General features: G+C 42.6%; 1 protein-coding gene across 3 annotated transcripts in view; it reads left to right on the forward strand.

Moving 5' to 3' along the window:
• LOC117830059 (leucine zipper putative tumor suppressor 2 homolog) overlaps positions 1 to 19,572 on the forward strand; it is a 46,180-nt gene that overhangs the window by 20,510 nt on the left and 6,098 nt on the right. For 2 of the 3 annotated variants that reach the window (XM_034707974.1, XM_034707976.1), the window contains exons 2-3: positions 816 to 945; positions 18,041 to 18,580. In XM_034707974.1, the coding sequence (XP_034563865.1) occupies positions 18,068 to 18,580 (513 nt within the window). In that variant the 5' untranslated portion in view covers positions 816 to 945; positions 18,041 to 18,067. The remainder of the gene's footprint in view (positions 1 to 815; positions 946 to 18,040; positions 18,581 to 19,572) is intronic. The other variant, XM_034707975.1, reaches the window with a different exon arrangement.

Raw genomic sequence — 19,572 nt, forward strand, 5'->3', positions numbered from 1 at the left:
ACTGAAACCTGAATAAATTAAGTTTGTAAAGTTGTGGCTTCACTTTTCCCAGCACACCATATGTTGCTGTTATTATATCTTCCTCTGTCAGTGTCAGAGACCTAAACAGTGAGACGATGCCAAATGTAATTTAAAGTCACAATCAAAACATTGTCATGGCAGCAGGGTTGTATTAAATCCAGACAGAAATAATGACTGTCTGGTCCACTCACCTCTGGCACTCTTCTTCGTCTTTTCTCATGCCCTTTTCCCCCAGACTCAAATATTTTGTTGCCACTAATATTAATCAGCGACATCACTGTAATGAAATACAGATGGACTCTGCGCTTGATTCCAGATGGTGGCGGTGTGCTGCTCACCTCCTCTGTCTTTGTGGATGTCAAATCCAAGATCTGTTTGTTTTATTCACATTATCTCATTGTCATTCTGTAACAGTTAATATATCACTTGTAAACTGTGTTGAATCTTGTATAATCATAGAATGTAAACATGTTTAGTTATTCACAAACATGCAAACAGCACTATCTGGACCCAGGGGACAGTTGTTGGGTGTAATTGGTGCTGGTTTCAGGTTCAGTCTTCCCTCGTGTTGACATGGAAAATCCCCTCACTCTCAACCTTCCTCCTCGAGGAGATTTTTTATGCCGTTATGACTCAGATTTTCCTCTTCCTCTCTGACTTCTATAAACACACTTGTCACACTTCAGGTTTTTCCAACTCTCCTCAGTGGTTGTAGTCTCGCTGCTTCTCTTCTGCTGATTCATCAACTTGCACTTTTTTTTTTTTTTTTTTTTTTTGCTTTTTATCCACCTCAGTTGTCGAGGACACAGAGACGAGGAGGGAATGAAGATCTGTTCCTCAGCGTGAGTCTTTGGGATGCTCGACGGACCTGTACCACATGCTTTTTTAAGGCCTCCAGAAGCTAAGACAGGGAGTCATTGACAGGTAAGTGGAGCCCTTTTGATGATGAAGTACGGTCTTTGAACTTCTTCACTGTTCCAGAAACGGCTGACGGATACTGCAAAAAATATGATTATGAGAACTTTTCCCAAGGCTGTAAGTTCAACCAGCATCCTGATATGAATTAAACTAGGTTTTTTTTAACACTAAGCACTAAAGTTTTATGAACCCTTTCTTTCTATAATGATTAATAATTGAAAGAAAACAGTGAACAAAGCAGCTCCATGTTAAAGAAATCAGCGTCTCTCTGATGCTCTCACAGCATGTCCAGAGGGCTTCTAGCAGGGCTTGTTTCTAGGAGCTCAGCATGTTTTTGGATGAGGATTCAATTAGTCTTCATCGTTCACAAGTTTTATCAGTGAGAGGAGGGAGCCAGATCATTCGCAGATGTCTCTGCCTTTCTTTTCAAAACACACAGACCCAGCATCTAAAACTGTTTGGAAATACTAGTCTTGTGAACTCAAGAGCAGAACACTGACGACTGAGACAGGTTGAAGGCGTAAAGAATTCATTCCTGATGATCACAATGTAAACAAGAGTCTTAGCTTGCTTCCAATGAGGAGTCCTGAGGTCCGTTTGTGCGTGCGGGTCCAGAGTAGGAGAGGAGTGGAAGGAAGGCGGGAGTTGAACAAAGCAGCACTGCTGGTATAGAACAGGTATTTGTAAGTGTTCAGTACACAACAAAGAATTTCAGGAAGACCGGCTGGAGCTAGACTGACCCAGCAGCTTGGTGGAGTAGAAGCCCAGTATATGTAGCCCAGTGATTGGCAATGACGTGCAGCTGCTGCCCAACACTTGCACACCTGATTCCACTCTTGTAATCAAGCACACACAGGGAGAAGGAGGAAGGCCTTGGCTAGGATGAGGCGGAGGGTGTGACAAAAACCAGTAAATAGACACTTAATACAACACCAAGCAGTTTTTTCCTTGTATGGGTCATTCTTATTCTCATTCATTCTCATCTACACAAGGCCTCAACGCTCTCCTGTCGACCCAGAAAGTCTTGTAAGCCGGCTGCTAGCTGAGCTGCCACTAATGTCTGATACTCAACATTATGTTATCATATTACCAAGAGTAACATCATATCAAAAGAGGAAGTTCACTTTTACATCTGCTTTTGTGCTCCACTTTACTTTCTTTTATTTATTTATTGGCGACGTGGCCAAGAGGTCAGCAGCACACGTCAAAATAAATAGTAGGGGAGAACGGGGTTGGTTGTCACACGGGTTGGTTGGCACACTTGTTATATCTCGCCACCAGAGGGCGCTGTCTCTCAAATAGGGGTACAGACATTTCCAGAATTAGGATCAGAGCTCACCTACATAGTCTTCTCTGGAGTAGGACAGCTGAACTTGAGGTGAGAGGACTTTTTGTGTTTTTCATGTCAAATTGTAAATATTCAGCTCCTCAGTATTTTTCTTCTAGGCTTTTAAACGATGGGTTTATAACAAAACAAGTGTTACCCTTACAAAGTGTGAGGGGAAAGCTAGAGTTTAGATTGTTTTCTACAATGAGTTGGAAAATGAGAGGGATACACATTTCAAGCCAACACCTTAAGCTTCAGTTTAATGTAGGAATGACTATTGAAAGATATTTTGGTGATGAGCAATCATCAAAACAGTAAAAAGTGTGACGACCAACCCCGTTCTCCCCTACAGTTCAATAGAATGGAGCATATATAAAGACAGTGTGTAGAAACAGTCAATAATTTAAAAGTGCTTCTAATTTGCAAATAAAGTGCAATTGGTGAACACAAAACAGCATTTTTTAAAAACACAGGCCCTGCTATGTGGTCTGTCTTTCCTTTAAGACAGAGCCAAAGGCATCAAATGAAATAAAATCAAACAATTTCAAGTCCTTCTGGAGTGTATTCCAAGCAGTAGGAGCAGCAAAACTAAATGATCTCTTACAGAACTCTGTCCGAACATGGGAACACATATTTGTAAGATGTCGGAGGAGCGCACGGCATAGTGGCTTTTAGATCTTTGTAGATACACACACAAATAAGTTGGGACCAAGCCAAGAAGAGATTTATAAATCAGACGTAGCCGGTGTGTATGCCTGCGTACACTCAAGGATGTCCAATCAGCTTTGACATAAAGTTTGCAGTGATGAGTGAGGCGTGTGCAACCCGTGACTTTGAACAGAAGACTTCCACTTTTTTTAGTGCAGCTCAAACAGTACTTTGCAGAGAAGTGGGTGTGTACTCCACGAGCAAAGATAAAACTGCTGAGTAGTCTGGTGTTGAAGTAGGACTGTGAAGTTTGATTTTCTGCAAACGTTTTTACAGCACTGCAGATATATTCTTCCTCAGAGTTTCTGCGTTTACTCGCCTCAGCTCCTTCACATCTCCAACCAGCTGTTTTTATCTTCTCCAGCCGTCTTGGTTAAGGCTTAATTGTCTTTAAGAATCATCTGCAGCTTGCCGCACACGGAGGCAGCGTGCACCCAACTCTGTGTGGATGTTTACACATTCCTGCTGTGTGGGAGTCAGCGGCAGATCTTAATCATGGATAGGGGTTTTGCTGTAATTCCAAAACTGGAGGCGTAACCCTAATCTCTTTGGCACATTATACAGTAAATCAGAGTGCAGCTAAGTCGGGTGCCTGCCAGTTCGATACAGCCATCTCATTTCTGTGGATTTATGACTGGACTTACGAGGAGTAGTAATTTCAATCCACAAAGCTCTCTCTCTCTTCTTTCTCTTCATTTGTGTCTGAAACTGATGAACCGCCCCCCCCCTGCTGAGAGCTAAACCTTTGCACCAGTTTTATTTTGGAGGTGTTCGTGGATTGCTTTGTGCCAGAGTGGATTACTTTGGAAACGAGGAGTCCAAAGGGCTGCATGGTGGAGGCCGGTTTTAGCAGCAGCGTATCCAGGGGGAGTGACGTCCCCGTGCAGAGGCTGCAGAGACATTGATGGATGGCCTAGCTTTCTGTCTGCTCCTGGTCCCAGACGTACGGCGTTGTTATGAAAATATAGAAGGAAGCAGGCTGACGGGCCGCAGAGAGATGGCGGCCCAGCCTTTTGATAGATGACCACCGGCCGGGCATCCGCTACAGATAAACCTGAATCATGGCCTCTAAGGAGCCACTTTCACTGCTCGGCTGAAACTGGCCCACAGATGATGCCCCCTGAATGTTTTGTGTCCCTCTTTAGGAAAATAAACTTAAGAGGATAAACCAGAAACCACCAGACTCTGCTGCAAAGCCACAATTGAATTTCTTGTTTTACTTTGACTGTGAGTTTAATTCCCTTCTCATATTTCTCTGTGCAGACAGCGGAGGAAGCAACAGAGTCGTCATTGCACTGCTTCAGCCTGTAATTCAACTCCCTGAAAAGAGGCTGAGTCATGTTTGCCCCCCCCCCCTCCCTCACTCCTTTAAAGAGGAAGTGTTAATGGTGGCATTCACAGAGGTGATTTGCAGCCTGCCTCTTTACCCCAGCGCTGGTGGCCTTGGTGGCGGCTGATTGATGGTGTTTGTTGTGCTCACTTGGACTCCAACCTAGAATGATTTCTGGCTGCAGCGGGCACGGGACTTCACTTGTGGTGTATTCAGTGTTCTCCTGACCCCCCCATTGAGACGAACACAAGGCTGACCCTGAACTTCCTTCCTGGTGTCTCCTGTCTGAAGGACAAATTTGGGCCTCCTGGTGTGACCCAGTTTTAGGTGTAGGGAGAGAAAAGGAGAGGGGCTGAATGTTTGTGTGTGTGTGTGTGAGGCTGTAGCAGGGCATAGCCTACTTCTCGTACCCTACTTTGCCCCACTCTTCATCTGGGGGCCGAGCAGCTGAGCTCCTGCTGCACCGTCTCGTCCCGGTCTTTCCTTTATTTTAATTCATTTTGGCCAGATGGTGGATTACAGGTCAAAGCAAAGGCTGAATGCTTCCCCTGTCACAAGAGAAGACTTTCTGGAAGCTGATCCCCTGGCAACTCAGGAAGTTAGAGACTCTATTTGTTACACTCCAGTGATGAAGATGTTTAAAATTCAAGGTTTAACAAGGACACAAATTAACAGGTTATCCTGTGTGGCTTAAAAAACGTCCAGTCATCCACACGTTATCAAAACTTATCTTAGGATCTTATTTCTGGCAGCAGCTGCTTTCAGTGAAAATCCTCTTATGAACCCACATTAGGCTGCTAGCTTTAGCTGCTAAAGAGCCAGATATTTACCCATAAAGTAGTGAGGGCACAAACAGAGCTATAACAAGACTGAATCCTGGACTTGGATTAATAGCAGGGCTGGAATCTGGACTCCATGTGAAGGATTATGGCGCTCATGTGAATGAGCAGCTGTTTGCAAACATATTTACTAGGGCATCATGATAAGTGGATGAGATGTAGAAGTTGTGCTCACAGTTTGATTTGTAGCTTGGTGGCTAAACGACAAATAATGTTATTAACAGAGAGCAGGTTTTATGTTAAATGAATCAATGCATTTGACTTACAGAAGTGTTCTTGTTCTCATAAACTATGAGAAACACATTCTGGTGGAAATGTCTCACAGCCAAATTTCCCTGGATCCTTGTCCGATCCGTCACGGCACCGGATCTGACTGGTTTCTATTCTAGTCAATGTGTTAACTTCCACTGGATCCTCTCTGTTTTGTTCCGGCTCTGTCTCTGATCTGGCTGTCCTGCTCTGTGCTGCTTTCTGAAAACGCAACCAGTGGGTGTTGACGGACGAGAGAGCACGGAGCCAGACCATTGCGGATTGGAGATGGACCGGACACGGATCTAGTGGAAGTCCTGGGTTAGAAAGACCTGAAACTGAGTTTTTTCCTTACCACTGTGGAAGGCTTTTTAACATTTCTACCAGCAGTGAGTCAGTGGAGACTGAGTGAAAATATAACATGTACTTTGGAGACAAAAACTGGGGTGAGCACACATTTTGGTAAACACAGAGGACAGCATCAGAGCATGAATCTTGTAGCTAATTCCTTAAAAAGCTTAGAGTTAAGCTAAAATGCAAAGCTTTGCTAACAGAGGCACGCACTGAGAATCTAACAAGATCAATTAAACCACTCAGTGTGTTCAATAAACAGAAATACTTAGAAGATATTGATAAAACTTGCTGACATTAGCCATCATAATCAATCAGCCCCCAGAACAAGGATGAGTCATTCACCCATTCTGTATTCTTCCTAACCATCAAGGAGGTTTTATAAATGAATGAATACAATTTTGATGAGACAATCACATCAAAAGTAAATGGCAAGCTCCTGGTCTGAACACATCTTTATGAATGCAGCTTCATCACTTCAAAACAAGATGATTTATCATCATCAAGGATCTTTATTTGCTGTTCACAGACATGTCGTAGGTCACTCCGGTTTTTGCACAGTAATATAATATCTTCAAAAATACTGAGTTATAAAAAAATTCACCCCCTGTGCAGTGTGCGCCGATAGAGAAATAAGCTACTCAGACCTAGTGTTTCTTGAACCAGGCTGTAAACATGTTTATTATTGCTGTAAAGATCGTCTTCTTTGAATGGGTGTGTATGTGGTTTCTGCCGTTTCTGCAGCCAGCCTCAAGTGGACGCTCAATGACCTGCAGTTTTTAGCACTTCCACATGGGCTTCATATTTTAAGACGAGAGGTAGCCGCTTGGTCTGGACCTACATTATCAAAAAAGACTTGTTGTTACCACCAGTAACCACAGGGGGCGCCAAATCAACCAGGATGGAAACTATAAGAGAGATGGGTGAAAGCAAAGCTCTCTGGGATGCGTTTTTCAAGACATACTGTACATTTTATATTTAGCTCTGCTTCTTTAAATGTTAAAATCCACCTCTGTGTTCAGTTTTAAGTAACATCAGTGCTCCTCTTTAATAGGTTTACCTCTTTAACTCAGCCTTTTTTAATTAAAGCTTTGCACAGTAATGAAACTGTAATTCTTTCTCCAAATGTGGTGCTTGCCTCTGTGGTATTAGATCAGATTCATGGATGACTCTAGTTTCAACTCCTTTTACTTTTTTCCTCTTTCCACTTTTCACAGCTTTTCTCTTCTTAGCATTTCAAAGTTAATTCACAAATAAAGACTCAACTCTGACAGGTGAAAAGACTCAAATCCAAAGGCGGAAATCTGTTGTAGATCCAGACTTTTTAAAAGTGAGGGGATATCCTCTCACATTTCCGTTGCTTTCTATTTTATAGGAAAGTAGAATAGTCTTTAACTGACAGCTCCCATTTCCCCAGCTCCCTGCTTCTTTCTTCTCTCTCTTCTTTTTACTGACTGACAAAGGCAGTGCAGGACTTTGCAGAGTTTAGTTTCTTTGGTCAAAGGAAATGGAAGAGGAGGAGTGGGCCAAGGAGAGAGGAGGTGTATCTGTCAGAGAGAGAGGCTGGGCCGTGCTAAGGAGGAGGAGGAGGAGGAGGAGGAGGAGGAGGAGGAGGAGGAGGAGGAGGTGGGAGAAGGAAGAGGAGGGGTCTGTGCTTTCATTCACATTGGCGGCATTTGGCTGGAGAATGTCTTTTTCTGAGACAGAGGGGGGTTAGAGAAGTTTTCCGCAGGAGGGTCGGTCAGAAACGGAGCCAAACATCCAGGGGAGCAGGAGCAGAGTGACGGTGTGAGACGCTGGAGGATAAGAAGGAGCTGGTCAGACTCAGGAGCAGACATGCAGGGAGACAAGTGGGGTAAGAAGAAACTGAAAGGGAAGAACGGTTAGAGAAAAGGGAAGTTGAGTTTATGTTACTTTGGGATTCAAGGTGACAGTGATGTGTGTGGAGAGTGTAGACAGTCTTAGTGGAGGCATGGATTGCTTCTTAAAGATGTGGAAGTTATTTTATGCAGGTTTATTGTTTTTAAATGAAAAGTAGAGTTTTGAGTGACATGTACTCTGGTTCCAGCTCCTCACATGTGACAGTTTGCTGTTTTTCTCAGTCCTATAATATGACACTAAATGAAACATGTTCCACTGTGCACCTTAAGTGTGGACTTTAAGAAGTATTGATTGCTATATTTTTTTCATATTTCTTAAAAATCTTGTTGACTTAAACAGGAATGAATTATTGCTCATCCACAAAAAAAATCCCAGTGATTAAAATGAGACGCTTCAGTCATCATGTTTCTGCTCAGTAAAACAAAAAAGTTATCAGTCTGTGGATGTGTGTGTGTGTGTGTGTGAGTGTGTGTATAGTGTGTGTGAGATGGGGTGAGAAACAGGAGGCCTCTGCTCTCCTCAGTGTAATCATTGACAGCATTCAATGCAGCAACCAAACAACCCTTCATGATGTCATGAGAAATTCCTATGTTCCTCAGCTTCCTGTGTGCATGGGCTTCAACCTGTATCAGAACAAAAGAGGCGACTAAGTTTGCTCTATGCACTTTGCAAAAGTTGCATTCATGGGAAAGTTAATTAATACGATCTTTAGTTATTTTTTTTAATTACTAATAAACTCTCCTAGAAAGGCAGCAGTACCAGTGACTCAGGAATGGAGCTGAAACTTGTGATTGTTTTCATCACTGATTCACTCTCAGTTGTTTTTTAATGAATCAAATTGTTGATTGGTGTCATGAATATTTAAGAAACAGTATAAAAAAAGAAAAATTAAATTTTGAAACAACTTTTTTGGAAGTCAAAATCTCATGATACAATAATATCATGATAAGTCCAAGGTGTGATATTTATCAGGATATTTGAAAGACAAAAACAAACAAATGAAGACTTGGAAACAAACGCCATTTAAGTAGCTCTGGGTAGTTTGTGAAGTCCACCCATCCATAGTGAGTGAGATGCTCTCTGCTTGCTTGAGGCTCTGTGTAACTTCAGCCTTTGGCTCTTTATAGAGCTGGTATCAGACTTAAAGTATGATGCGTATTTACCATAGACTGTAAAGAGTGGACGTAGTATCCGTGACGTCACCCATCTGTTTCTGAAGCGCTGTTTTGAGGCCGATCGTCGGTGGCAGCCATATTGGAAATGCTGAACTCAACCTTATTGCTGTCTAGTGTGACGTAAAGAGGCAGGCTTTGAGCCTCCTCGCCAACAGCTACAATGTTCCCACCTGTCAATCAAGTCAGCTGTGACTCTCATGATGGAAAACTCGTAATCTTAATACCTTTGAAATTGCTGCGTACAGTGTGTGCCGATAGAGAAATGAGCTATTCAGACTACACTCGTTTTGTACCAGGCTTTAAACATGTTTATTTCTGCTATAAAGATCGTCTTCTTTGAATTGGTGTGTATGTAGTTTCTACTTCCTGAGCCAGCCTCAAGTTGACACTTGAGAAACTGCAGTTTTTGGCACATTCGCATTGGCTTCAATTCTCGTAGCCTGAGGTTGCCTCTTGGTATTTATACATTGAAGTTATCCTTGGGCTCCAGCGTGTTAGTAGCCTTATGAATCCTTCATTGTCGGGCCATTTGACTTTATATTCAGCGATGCATCTTGTGATCTCTTGAGCTCCCTTTCTGTCCTGGGTCAGTTAGGCTGTCAATGCTTCCTTTAGGTTCTTGTGAGAATGGATGCTTTCTTGCATCTTTTCAGGGTGACAATTTGCAAAGTTACATCTCATATTTATCGTTCTTCCTGATATGTAGGTCACCACAGTCTGGCAGTGTCTGCATATTGTTTTCTGTTCGTGCATCACCTTTACTCCTTGTTCATGTCTTGACACGGGGAAACTGAAATGCTTCCACACGTCTGGTTTCAAAGACGCTGTAGCAGCCATGATTTCAAATCATCTATCAGTTCTTGTCTCATGGTAGTTTTGCTGTACTGATCTTGGGCAGAGTGCAAATGATGATGGGCACGCATTGGAAGACGCTCTCTGTAGTTCCTACTTCCCCCCTCTTTGCTCCACTGCAGCTGAAACAAAACTACACTTGTTGCCTGGAAGAGCCACCGTGCCATACACTCACAGGTCCATGACGTTATTGAGACACTTTTGTTCCTGTGATATCGTTAAATCGATGATACTGTTACATCCCTGTTTTGTGAGTCTTGAAAAAATGGGTTATCTTCCATCAACCATCAGAGGTTGAGAGATGGTAATAAAAAGACTCCACGACTTAGGACAAATTCTTGGTTTTAATCTGAGGATGTAATCTGTAGTATTTGCCCATTATTCTCTGTCATTACACCAATTAAAGTGTTAATTGAGATCATGAGATTGTGATATTTTTTGTCAGCCCTACTTGGAAACACTAACACTTGGCCTGGTGACCGGTAGAATCTATGAGGGGTAAGCTGAGGTGTCTGCCTGTGGAAAGGTAGGTCGTTTTCTAAACTAAAATAGCTTTGTCACACTTTTTCCTCCGTGCTCCAGTTTCCAGAGAGAAGGGAAGAATAAGGAGATAGGAGGGAGGAGGAGGAGGAGGAGGAGGAGGAGCAGCGGAGAGAGAGAGTGAGAGAGTGAGAGTGAGGGATTCAGATGTTTGGGCACAGAGTGGAGGAGGGGATCTCTGGACTCTCATTTGTTTGTCCCTTCATGCAGATGCTCCCTGCTGAATACTGAGGCAGTGGCTGTGTCTTAATTCACATACCTCCATTAGTGCACTGCTGACACTCTTCACTTACACGAGGGGTAGTGTGAGTCTCATCTCAGCTGAGCAATATCAACAAACATTTAACACCTACCAAATATCCCCTGACATATTTAATCACTGTACTTATGTTCAGTTTAATTAAGAAATAACAAGCTAGCTAACCCGATGTACCTTCTGTTTACTTGTATCCTCCCTGTCTCACATGATGTGGACGTTATGCTAACTTCTCTTCTAACAGTTCCCCCCTTTGCTAACTTTTTAGCTGTACTAATAATAACCTGTCTGTGTAGTCAAAGTTTATTTTATCACATGTCTTTGCAAACCCATGAAAAAAGCTAGTTTTAACAAGTTTAATGCAGATTCTTCTTTCTGTCTTTCCACATTTCCCTTCACTCATCTGTCGTTTTCCCTCTCAGTGTCGTAGCCTCAGGTTAACAGAGTTCCCCAGTCCAGACCTTCACCTGGTGTAGGGATGTATTTTTAGCCTCACCTCTGTGGATGTGTGTTTATGGCGTGGTTCTAACAAAGAAGGATTTAGTGCAGCCTCTCTGAAAGCAGGTTAGTGTGACGTTGCAGCCTGGCAGGGCAGGACCAGTGAACTGTGTGTGTGCTGTATCTTTGTAATGTTGCCTCTCTGTGAAACAGCTTTCAGACTTCACGTGTCTCTGATTGAAAAGCTGTGATGCAGTGAAACGTAACGTTCCCCTGAATGACAGTGAATGTCACTGAAATGTATCTCCTCTTACTGCCGTATATCTAGTTAAATACGCTGCTGTGACCCGCCTGTCAGTGCTTAGAGCAGACTGCTGACTCGGTTTCTCATCTCTTATTCAGTGAAATCTTGTAGACTGGCAGCTCAGCAACTTTTTCTGAATGTATTGATCTCAGGGCATGGATTTTTCATCTGTTATGGCGAGGGTAAGAGTAAGAGTTCCATCACAGAGACAGAACAGGTCATATGAACCCTGATTCCAGAAGATCCCCCCTCTCTATTTTTCTAACAAAAACTAAGACATGCGTCGAAGGGTGATGGCCAAGAGTTGAACCGGGGATTGTGAGGAGGACTGTGACCTCTGTACATGGGGCACACTTAAACCACTGCTCATGCCCCATTTGTACTTTTTGTTTTAACTTATAAGCTAAAAGAAAAATGAAGAAGTGATTCAAAAGAAAGATTTAATACAGTCGTCCAAACACTGAGCAGCTCTCATTGTGTACATGTTCAGTCCTCACTCATTAGCTGTTGGTGTTTCTGCACATTCCTCCTGCTGGAGGAGTGACTGAGCACGTCTGTCTGAGGGGCATTAAACCCTTCAAGGCCTTTCTTCAGACAAAAACAGTCTGCTCAGAGTCAGCTGACATGGTGGACATTATGGAGGGGGTGAAAATACAACTTATACACCATGCAGTGATGTTTGAACTGCATGTATGAGATGTAAACTCAATGTTTTCACAAAACAGTGCAGTAAAGGATACTATTAATCAGAATCAGAATCAGAAATCCTTTATTTATCTCAGGGTGGTAAATTCGGTCATTACAGAGCTCTTATATTTTATTAAAGCTCTATTTAGATATAAATACTAATAAAATAAAATAAATAATGAAGATCAAATACAATAGAATAAAATAGAATAAAAATAAAGTGTATACAGAAGTGCAGAATAGTTCAAATTAGCTATGTAATATGAAAAATATTAATAATAATAAACTTTATTTATAGAGCACTTTTCTTAACAAAGTTACAAAGTGCTTCACAGCAAAAAATGCTGAAAATTACAAAGCAGATAAAAAAAGTGTCAGAAAAAAAGGAGAGGCTGCCTCAGCACATATAGGGTTAAAAGATCTCTTAAACAGTTTGGAGCCTGTCCTTTTAAAATTTTAAAAGTGATCAATAAAATCTTCAACACCAAAAAAAAAAAAATGGCAGCCAATGTAAGCTGGCGAGGACAGGACCGATGTGTTGGTGTTTTGTTGTGCCTGTTAAAATCAATAGCATGAATGTATTTGGAGTGATCAGAGGGAGGAAGGAAGGAATGATCTTATTTTGGAGATTTGTTTGAGGTGGAAAAAGCAGGATTTAACTGTATTTTTTAAGAGCTTGAGTCCTTTTTTTAGAGCACAAAAGTGAAACCTTGACTTGTTCCAGCTCCTAAAATATGAGGGTTTGTTGCTTTTCTCTGTTTTTGTGATAATAAATTAATTATGAACATACTTTGGACTGTTTGTCTGCAAAAAACAAGCAATTTAAAGACTTCATTTTGAGTCTGGTTCAGCTTTTCTTCTAATTTCTGGTATTTTGTTCATTAAATTAAAGAAAAAGTCATAAAAGAAAATGAGGTAATTATCAGTCATGTAATGAATTAGTTTCAGCCTCACCTTAGTAGATCTACACACATATATCATCTTCATCCCCTCCTCCTTGCAGAGTCATAATGGGTTCTTCAGGCATCATTACTTTTAATGTCCATTTATCTTTTATTAGGACATGTTGGAGCGTATGGAGGATTGTCAGAGCTATAGAACAACTGAAGGCTTTTAAGATGCTAAGGAGGGGTCCTGGCCTCCCTGTCAGCCCTCTGACCCCCTCCTCTCCCATCCTCCCCCCTCCAACGTTTGAGGCCCTCGATCACTATGACAACTAAAGGAAGCGTAGGACCGCATGATCATGACGGGGGCTTTAAAACAGTTTGAGTAGAGTCTCCACATAGCTTCAGTCATCTTGAGTCTGGGGGGGATTAGAGCTTATTCACTTATGTGGAGAGAGTAAGAGGGCAGGGACTGATCACGAATACTGATCTGAGGAAAGAAAGAGCAAAAAGAAGCACATAGGATACTTTAAGAAGGTTTAAGTTACAAATAAAAACTACAACATGTTCAGTTTTTACTTCAGCGAGAAGTTTGTGTGTGAAAAACAGAGATGGTAAAGTTTTTAAAGGACCAGATGTGTGAAAACAGAACTTTTGCAACAATATTTTGGCTAGTTTGGACGTTAATCTTCAACACTTTAAGTGAACCTTCCATCTCAATGGTGAAACCAGACAATGACACATACCGTATATAAGCCAGTCTTAGACATGCAATCCTCTCATTAATCTCACTGCAGTTTAACATGACTGTCTCATGTCTGAATAAGCACCCTGCTTGCTTTTATATAACCCTCATGTATTATTGTACCTTAGTACGTAAAGGCACGAGTCTGAGCTGAGCTGATTAATGTACAGTCTGTGGCAGCAGGAACATAAAGGAGAAGATTAAACGCCAATTTATTTATGATTAATCAGAAAAAAAGGAGCTTAACCTTCATTAGACAACATTCAGTGAGTTATGCTCTCGTATTCAGGTAATGTTTCGCCACTTTGGCATATCATCAAAGCACGCTGAATGTGATTGGTCGATACTGCTCAGACTACAACACAGTAGAATGCCTTAATTGTTTGTGCAAAGCGTACGACTGAACTTGCTGTGCTTCTCTGAAACAGAAGGATAACAGTCACCACACGTCCCCATCTTTTAAAACCACACAAACATGCACATGAAGGGAAGTTTTTATGTTTTATTTAGTTATATTTTTTGGGCTTTTACACCTTTATTGATAGAGGAAGAGGACAGTGGATAGTGTAGGAAACTGGGAGAGAATGGGGGAATGACATGCGGGAAAGTAGCCACAGGCTGGATTGGAACGATGGCTGCCCGCTACATGGGCGCGCAACTTAACCAGTAGGCCAAGTCCGTGCCTTGCAGGGCAGTTTTAAACAGAGATAGATGGATTTGAGTTTGTGTCATAGTACCTTTGGATGCTGTTGCATCGCACAGAGTTATTATTGCACCTGTGGTGTTTATAATCGTGCACATGCTGGAGGGGAAACAGATCGCTCTTACAGCCAAATTTCATGGATCTGTGTTCAGTCCGTCTCTGATCCGTCTCTGATAGGTTTCTATTCTAGTCAGTGTGTTAACTTCCACTGGATCCACTCTGTTGCATTAGAGCTGCATCTCTGATCCGGTACACCAGAGCCCTCTGGATCAGAGACACAAGACTTCGTTTTTTGCTGGATGCCGGAGCACGACGCATCAATCTCAACAGAGCAGATGGAGTGGGACAGGAAGTCAGGCACCAAAACAAAATGACAACATCCTGTTAATTTTCAGAATAAAACACTCTGTGTTATCACCAGATCGTATTTCACTTAACTACAACAACAAACCGTCATGATGAGCGGAGCCAGGCCTGGAGTCAACAGGTCAGAGGTTTTCAGAGGACCAGAAAGACAACTTGAATGAGGAGAGGAGGAGGAGAATCATTGATTCAGTGATTACTTTGGGAAAACCTCGGTCACATGACTCCAGCTGTTCGGCGGCGGTCCTGCTCTGTACTCTGTTCTGAAAACGTAAACAATGGGTGTTGACAGACGAGAGAGCAAGGAGCTGGACCGCAGTGGATCTGGTGGAAGTCCTGTGTTATACCTAATCTGGTCTTTCCCCACAGATGATGTATTACTCACAGACAGATACAGCATCTAATTAGAGATTATACATATTCCAGCAACATATTGCAGTGCCAGATTTGTCACAGTAATAATAATGAGCCTAAGAAGGGATCAGACCGACTCTGAAGTTGCTAATTAACGTGTTATAATTACAGTTTAATAGCAAACACAGCCTTGAAGGCTCTCAGTGAACTTGGCAGGTTGGACAAAGACCTGGCACGGCTCTGTCTTGGCAGGTTGGACCCTAAAATGTGTCTGGCCAACTCGCCTGCTGTCAGCCTGTTTCTCACCTTATTAGTCATCTTAACACTAATTAACAACATGGACAGTCTCTCCCTGAAGGGTTGATATCTGTAGTGTGTCAACAGGAGGTTTAAGAGTATCAGACAGAGAGTGAAGCAAGAGGAAGAGTCTTGTTCTTCCTTCTTAGAGACCTGCCATACTTTAAATCCTTCAGTCAGGTCTCTGTGACTTCCCAGACAACCCTGAAACTCAAGAACAGGACACACCCGTCCGTCAGTCGGATATCCTCGGGTTCTGACTCACGGTGATGTTTTCAGAGCAACTCAGGCTCTGCTGTCGGGGTTGTTGTCAGTGAACCATGACCTCATCATCATGCGTCCTGTGGGCCATTGTTCTCCACACAACACTCAACTTATTCACCATCCACGGGACTCATGTTGACATCATAGTCTCACTGTGTGTGTGCTGTAGTGTCAATATTTACCAGCAGCCCTGTGAGAGCCAGGGAGCGATACAGTAAGTGAGCTCTTCTTCCTCATGCCTTGTGTTTTTCTTTTACTCCTCACAGCTTTTTTTATTTTTGGATCGTGAGATTAATTCAGACGCTCAAAACACCCACGGTTAAAGTATCACAGCCAGTTCAACCTGTCTCCTCCTCTTTGTGATTCTACTTTGAGATATTATCCCCACTTATGGACTCTTAGTGATTCCCAAGGCTGATAAGATGTGCGGAGACAGTAGCCTTTGTTGCTGTCAGAGAAAATGCCAGCATGTTAGAAGCCATTTTACATCTCAAATGAAAGGAGAGCTTTTTCCTCTGCTGCCTCATAACTCCCCAGCCTCACGCCGCAAGCCCTGTTTGTGCTGCTTGAATGGGCTTCTTGAATGGCCTGTCCTGGTTCTCTGTGTGTGGGCCAACATGGTCTTGTGGGAAGTTTTGAATGCTTTAGTCTACTGTATATCAGCTCTGTTTGGCCTCTGTCTCAGCTCCTGCGGATTTCAAACTTCAAGAAATTCCTTGAAAGTGTCCTGCTGAGGGGATTAAACAGTTAGACCGTGTTTCTTTCAACAAGTAATTTCACTACAGAAAATACATGAGCACAGCTTTGACAGGAGGATACTCTGCCGTCTTTGAATGGGAGCTGAAACACTTACAGATGGATCCAAATCTGCTCATGAACACTTTTGACTCGATTTGTGTGAAGGACCAAAGGCTTCAGACTTTGTTTCCTGTGACTTGACTTGAGATTTCAACATATCCAAGACACTAAACTTTGAAATAACAAATAACGTGAGATCTTACTCGAGTTATCTCAAAGCCCTCAGTCTTTAACTGCATGTGTCTGAAATGATATGACTGGTCCTGCCCAAGCAGCAACCTCCAGTCTCAAAATACGAAGCCCATGTGGAGGTGTTATAAACTGCAGTTCATTGAGCGTCCACTTGAGGCTGACTGCAGAAACACTGGAAACCACATACACACCTATTCAGAGCAGAACAGATGGGTGACGTCACGGATACTACGTCCATTATTTATACAATTTATGGTCCTGCCTTGATAAGACTTCTGACTTGTTATTGTTAAATTTAAGACTTGCACAGAACTCGCCTCTAGCGGACATAGGACTTGTAATTTTAATTTGAGGATTGTCTTCGATTGTTTAAGATTTGACTGGGGTTGCTACAAAGTTCAAAGTTGACCTGAACTTTTTCGAAATTCATTGTGAGTTGTAACAGAGTTGTTTCTGAGGACTTGTGTTCTGTGTATTTGATTAAATTTGACTTGTGAATACACTTTTTCTTGTCTAAACCACCTGTGACTAGACTGAATACTTTTTTTGTCAGATTTGAAACTTGAGAATTGATCCAGACTTTTCCTAGTGGACTTGAGACTCACTTATATAAGACAAAGGCTGTTTTCAAAACCGGCTGCTACATACTACCAATCAATGACGTATGCTGTACGTACTGCAAACTGCGTCTGATGGTGGAATGTAGTATGACTGTTCTGTTGGATCCGATCTGCAGGATGCTGGGTCAGGTGTTGCTTGATTTCCTGTTTTGGAATGCAGAAGTAAACAACGGACAAGCTGATAGGGAAACTGCTTCTTTAGCATCACTTATGATTTAAAAAGTTAAGAAGTGGTTCATATGGAATCTAATAATTTTCACAGCACCTAAAAACTGAGTGCCCCCGTCATATATGGAAAAGGGAGAACGTTAGCGCTGTGCATTGTGGGAAACAGTACGCAAGGGAGACTGGTCCAATACATACTGAGACATTTTCCTGAATCAGTACGACATCCGGGTAGTTTTGGCATACTGCAGGTTTTGTTCTTGTTCACATACTGCATACTGAACTTTGACCAAATCATTACTGCAGCTAGTACAGTAGGGGGTTTCAAAAACTTGGACTTGTGTGGGGTTCCTTGAGGTTTGACTGCAAGACTTAATAGTTGTCTTAAAAAACTCTAGACTTGACTTGCTCTTCTCCCTGAGGACTTGAAATTTCTTTTACTAGATTTGACTTAAAAGAGTCTGGAATTATTTGAAACTAGGCTGAGACTTGTCTTTGCTTTTACAAGAATTGATTTGGATCCTTGAACCTCAAACATCAGACTCAATAAAGACCTGTTCCTGTTAAAACTAGTACAAGTCTTGACTCGGATGTGTGACTTGACCTTAGACTTGTTCTGTTTTATACTTGAACCAGTTTCAGATGAGTGAAAACTTGTCCCTCGAGGTGCCTTTAGATCTAAACTGACCTCAGAGATGACTTGGACTTGTCTTGCCTGTCTTGAGGAAGACTCACCTTCATGTTTAAGACCACGTTGTGTTTTCTTTTTCCCATCACAGAGCGAGCGACCCCTCTGAGCCACCATCATGGCCCTGGTTCAGGCTCTGCCCCTCTCTGCTGAGCCTCACACCCCCGGCCACAGTGGAGGATCCCGCAGGAGACACCCCTCCTCTTCACCCCCCCTCGCCGCTCCAGCCTCCACTCTGGATCACATGGGTTCCGTCAGCAGCCTCATCGCTGCCCGCCCCGGACCCTACCAGGACCTGCGATCTGGTGGGGAGCTAGGAGCCAGGATCCGACGGCCCACGCCAGGCGCCCCCTGTCTGGGCTCGGAGTCCCCGCAGGATCCCTTAATGCAGAACATCCCCCCTCTCATGAAGCAGAGCTCCACCTCCTCCAACAGGGGGCTGGAGAAGGACGGTGGGAACGGGAACCACACGTATCTTAATGAAGACTTTGTAGGAGACTGGAATGACAACCATGTGACACCTGTGAGCCCGGGGAGCGACGCAGACGGGACTAGAGAAGGATCAGGACTGAACGGGAATATGGGGGGACCTCCTCCAAAACTGATCCCTGTGTCAGGAAAACTTGAGAGGGTGAGTGTGCTGAGGGAAATCTTATGATACTGATTATCTTGATCTCAAACATGCAGTTTGTGCTGCTGTTCAGCTGCATGGTTTTAGAAAGTTGTGTATTTTGTTCAGAATAACAGAAACACATTCAAGTCCATAATAAAGTGCAACAACACCGCAGACTTTATCCTCCAAAACAGGAAGTCAGTTTATTTAAAACCTCTTTGAAACACCCGCAACTGAAACTGAACACCTTTATTTCTATGAAGATTTTTATGTGTTATTTTAAAACAAACAACCAGATATTTTTAAGCAGCTCCTCCTCAGCTAAGTTCCCAGCCTCACTCACGCTAGAGGGCAAGGCCAGGACAGAGTGTTGACATTGTAACCGTGTTAAACTAACGTTCTCTGGTGTTCTTTGACAATCTGCTAGCTAGCTTTAGCTTAAGGAAAAATTCTGTGAGGAGCTTTAAGTTTGTGTCGATATTGTTGACCCCTATAGACAACGTGGTAGCTCCTATCTCTGCAGATTTGCTCCTGCACATGTGTACTATGGTTGAAAATAACAATATAGAAACAATCTCTTTGCTGATTGTCTCTTTTGCTTTGGTAGGTCATACAGAAACATCTCAATTCATTTCAGTCTTCTATATAACCAGATAAAAACTCCTCACTGGAGCTTTAATTTATTGATTGCTGTTAGGATGTCAGAGGAATTTAACAGATGGAACAAAACTGCATCCTAAATAAATTGCACACCCTTCCTTTAAAGCTGCTGTTGGTAGTTCTGGAATAAACATCAGTTCAGGGAGAGATTTGGAATGTAAACACTACCCCTCCACACCAGATTTCCCTCTCACTACACCCCTCTCAATCAGGACGATGTAGGAGGACCACTAAGGAGAGTGGCTCTGATTGGTCAGAGCTGACGGGAGCAATTGGAATTTATAGATTGCTGGATACAGAGGCAGAGGAAAATACAGAGATCTTGCCATAATCTCAACATACCTCATTTA

This window comes from Notolabrus celidotus, chromosome 18, assembly GCF_009762535.1.
Source record: "Notolabrus celidotus isolate fNotCel1 chromosome 18, fNotCel1.pri, whole genome shotgun sequence".
Lineage (NCBI taxonomy): Eukaryota > Metazoa > Chordata > Actinopteri > Labriformes > Labridae > Notolabrus > Notolabrus celidotus.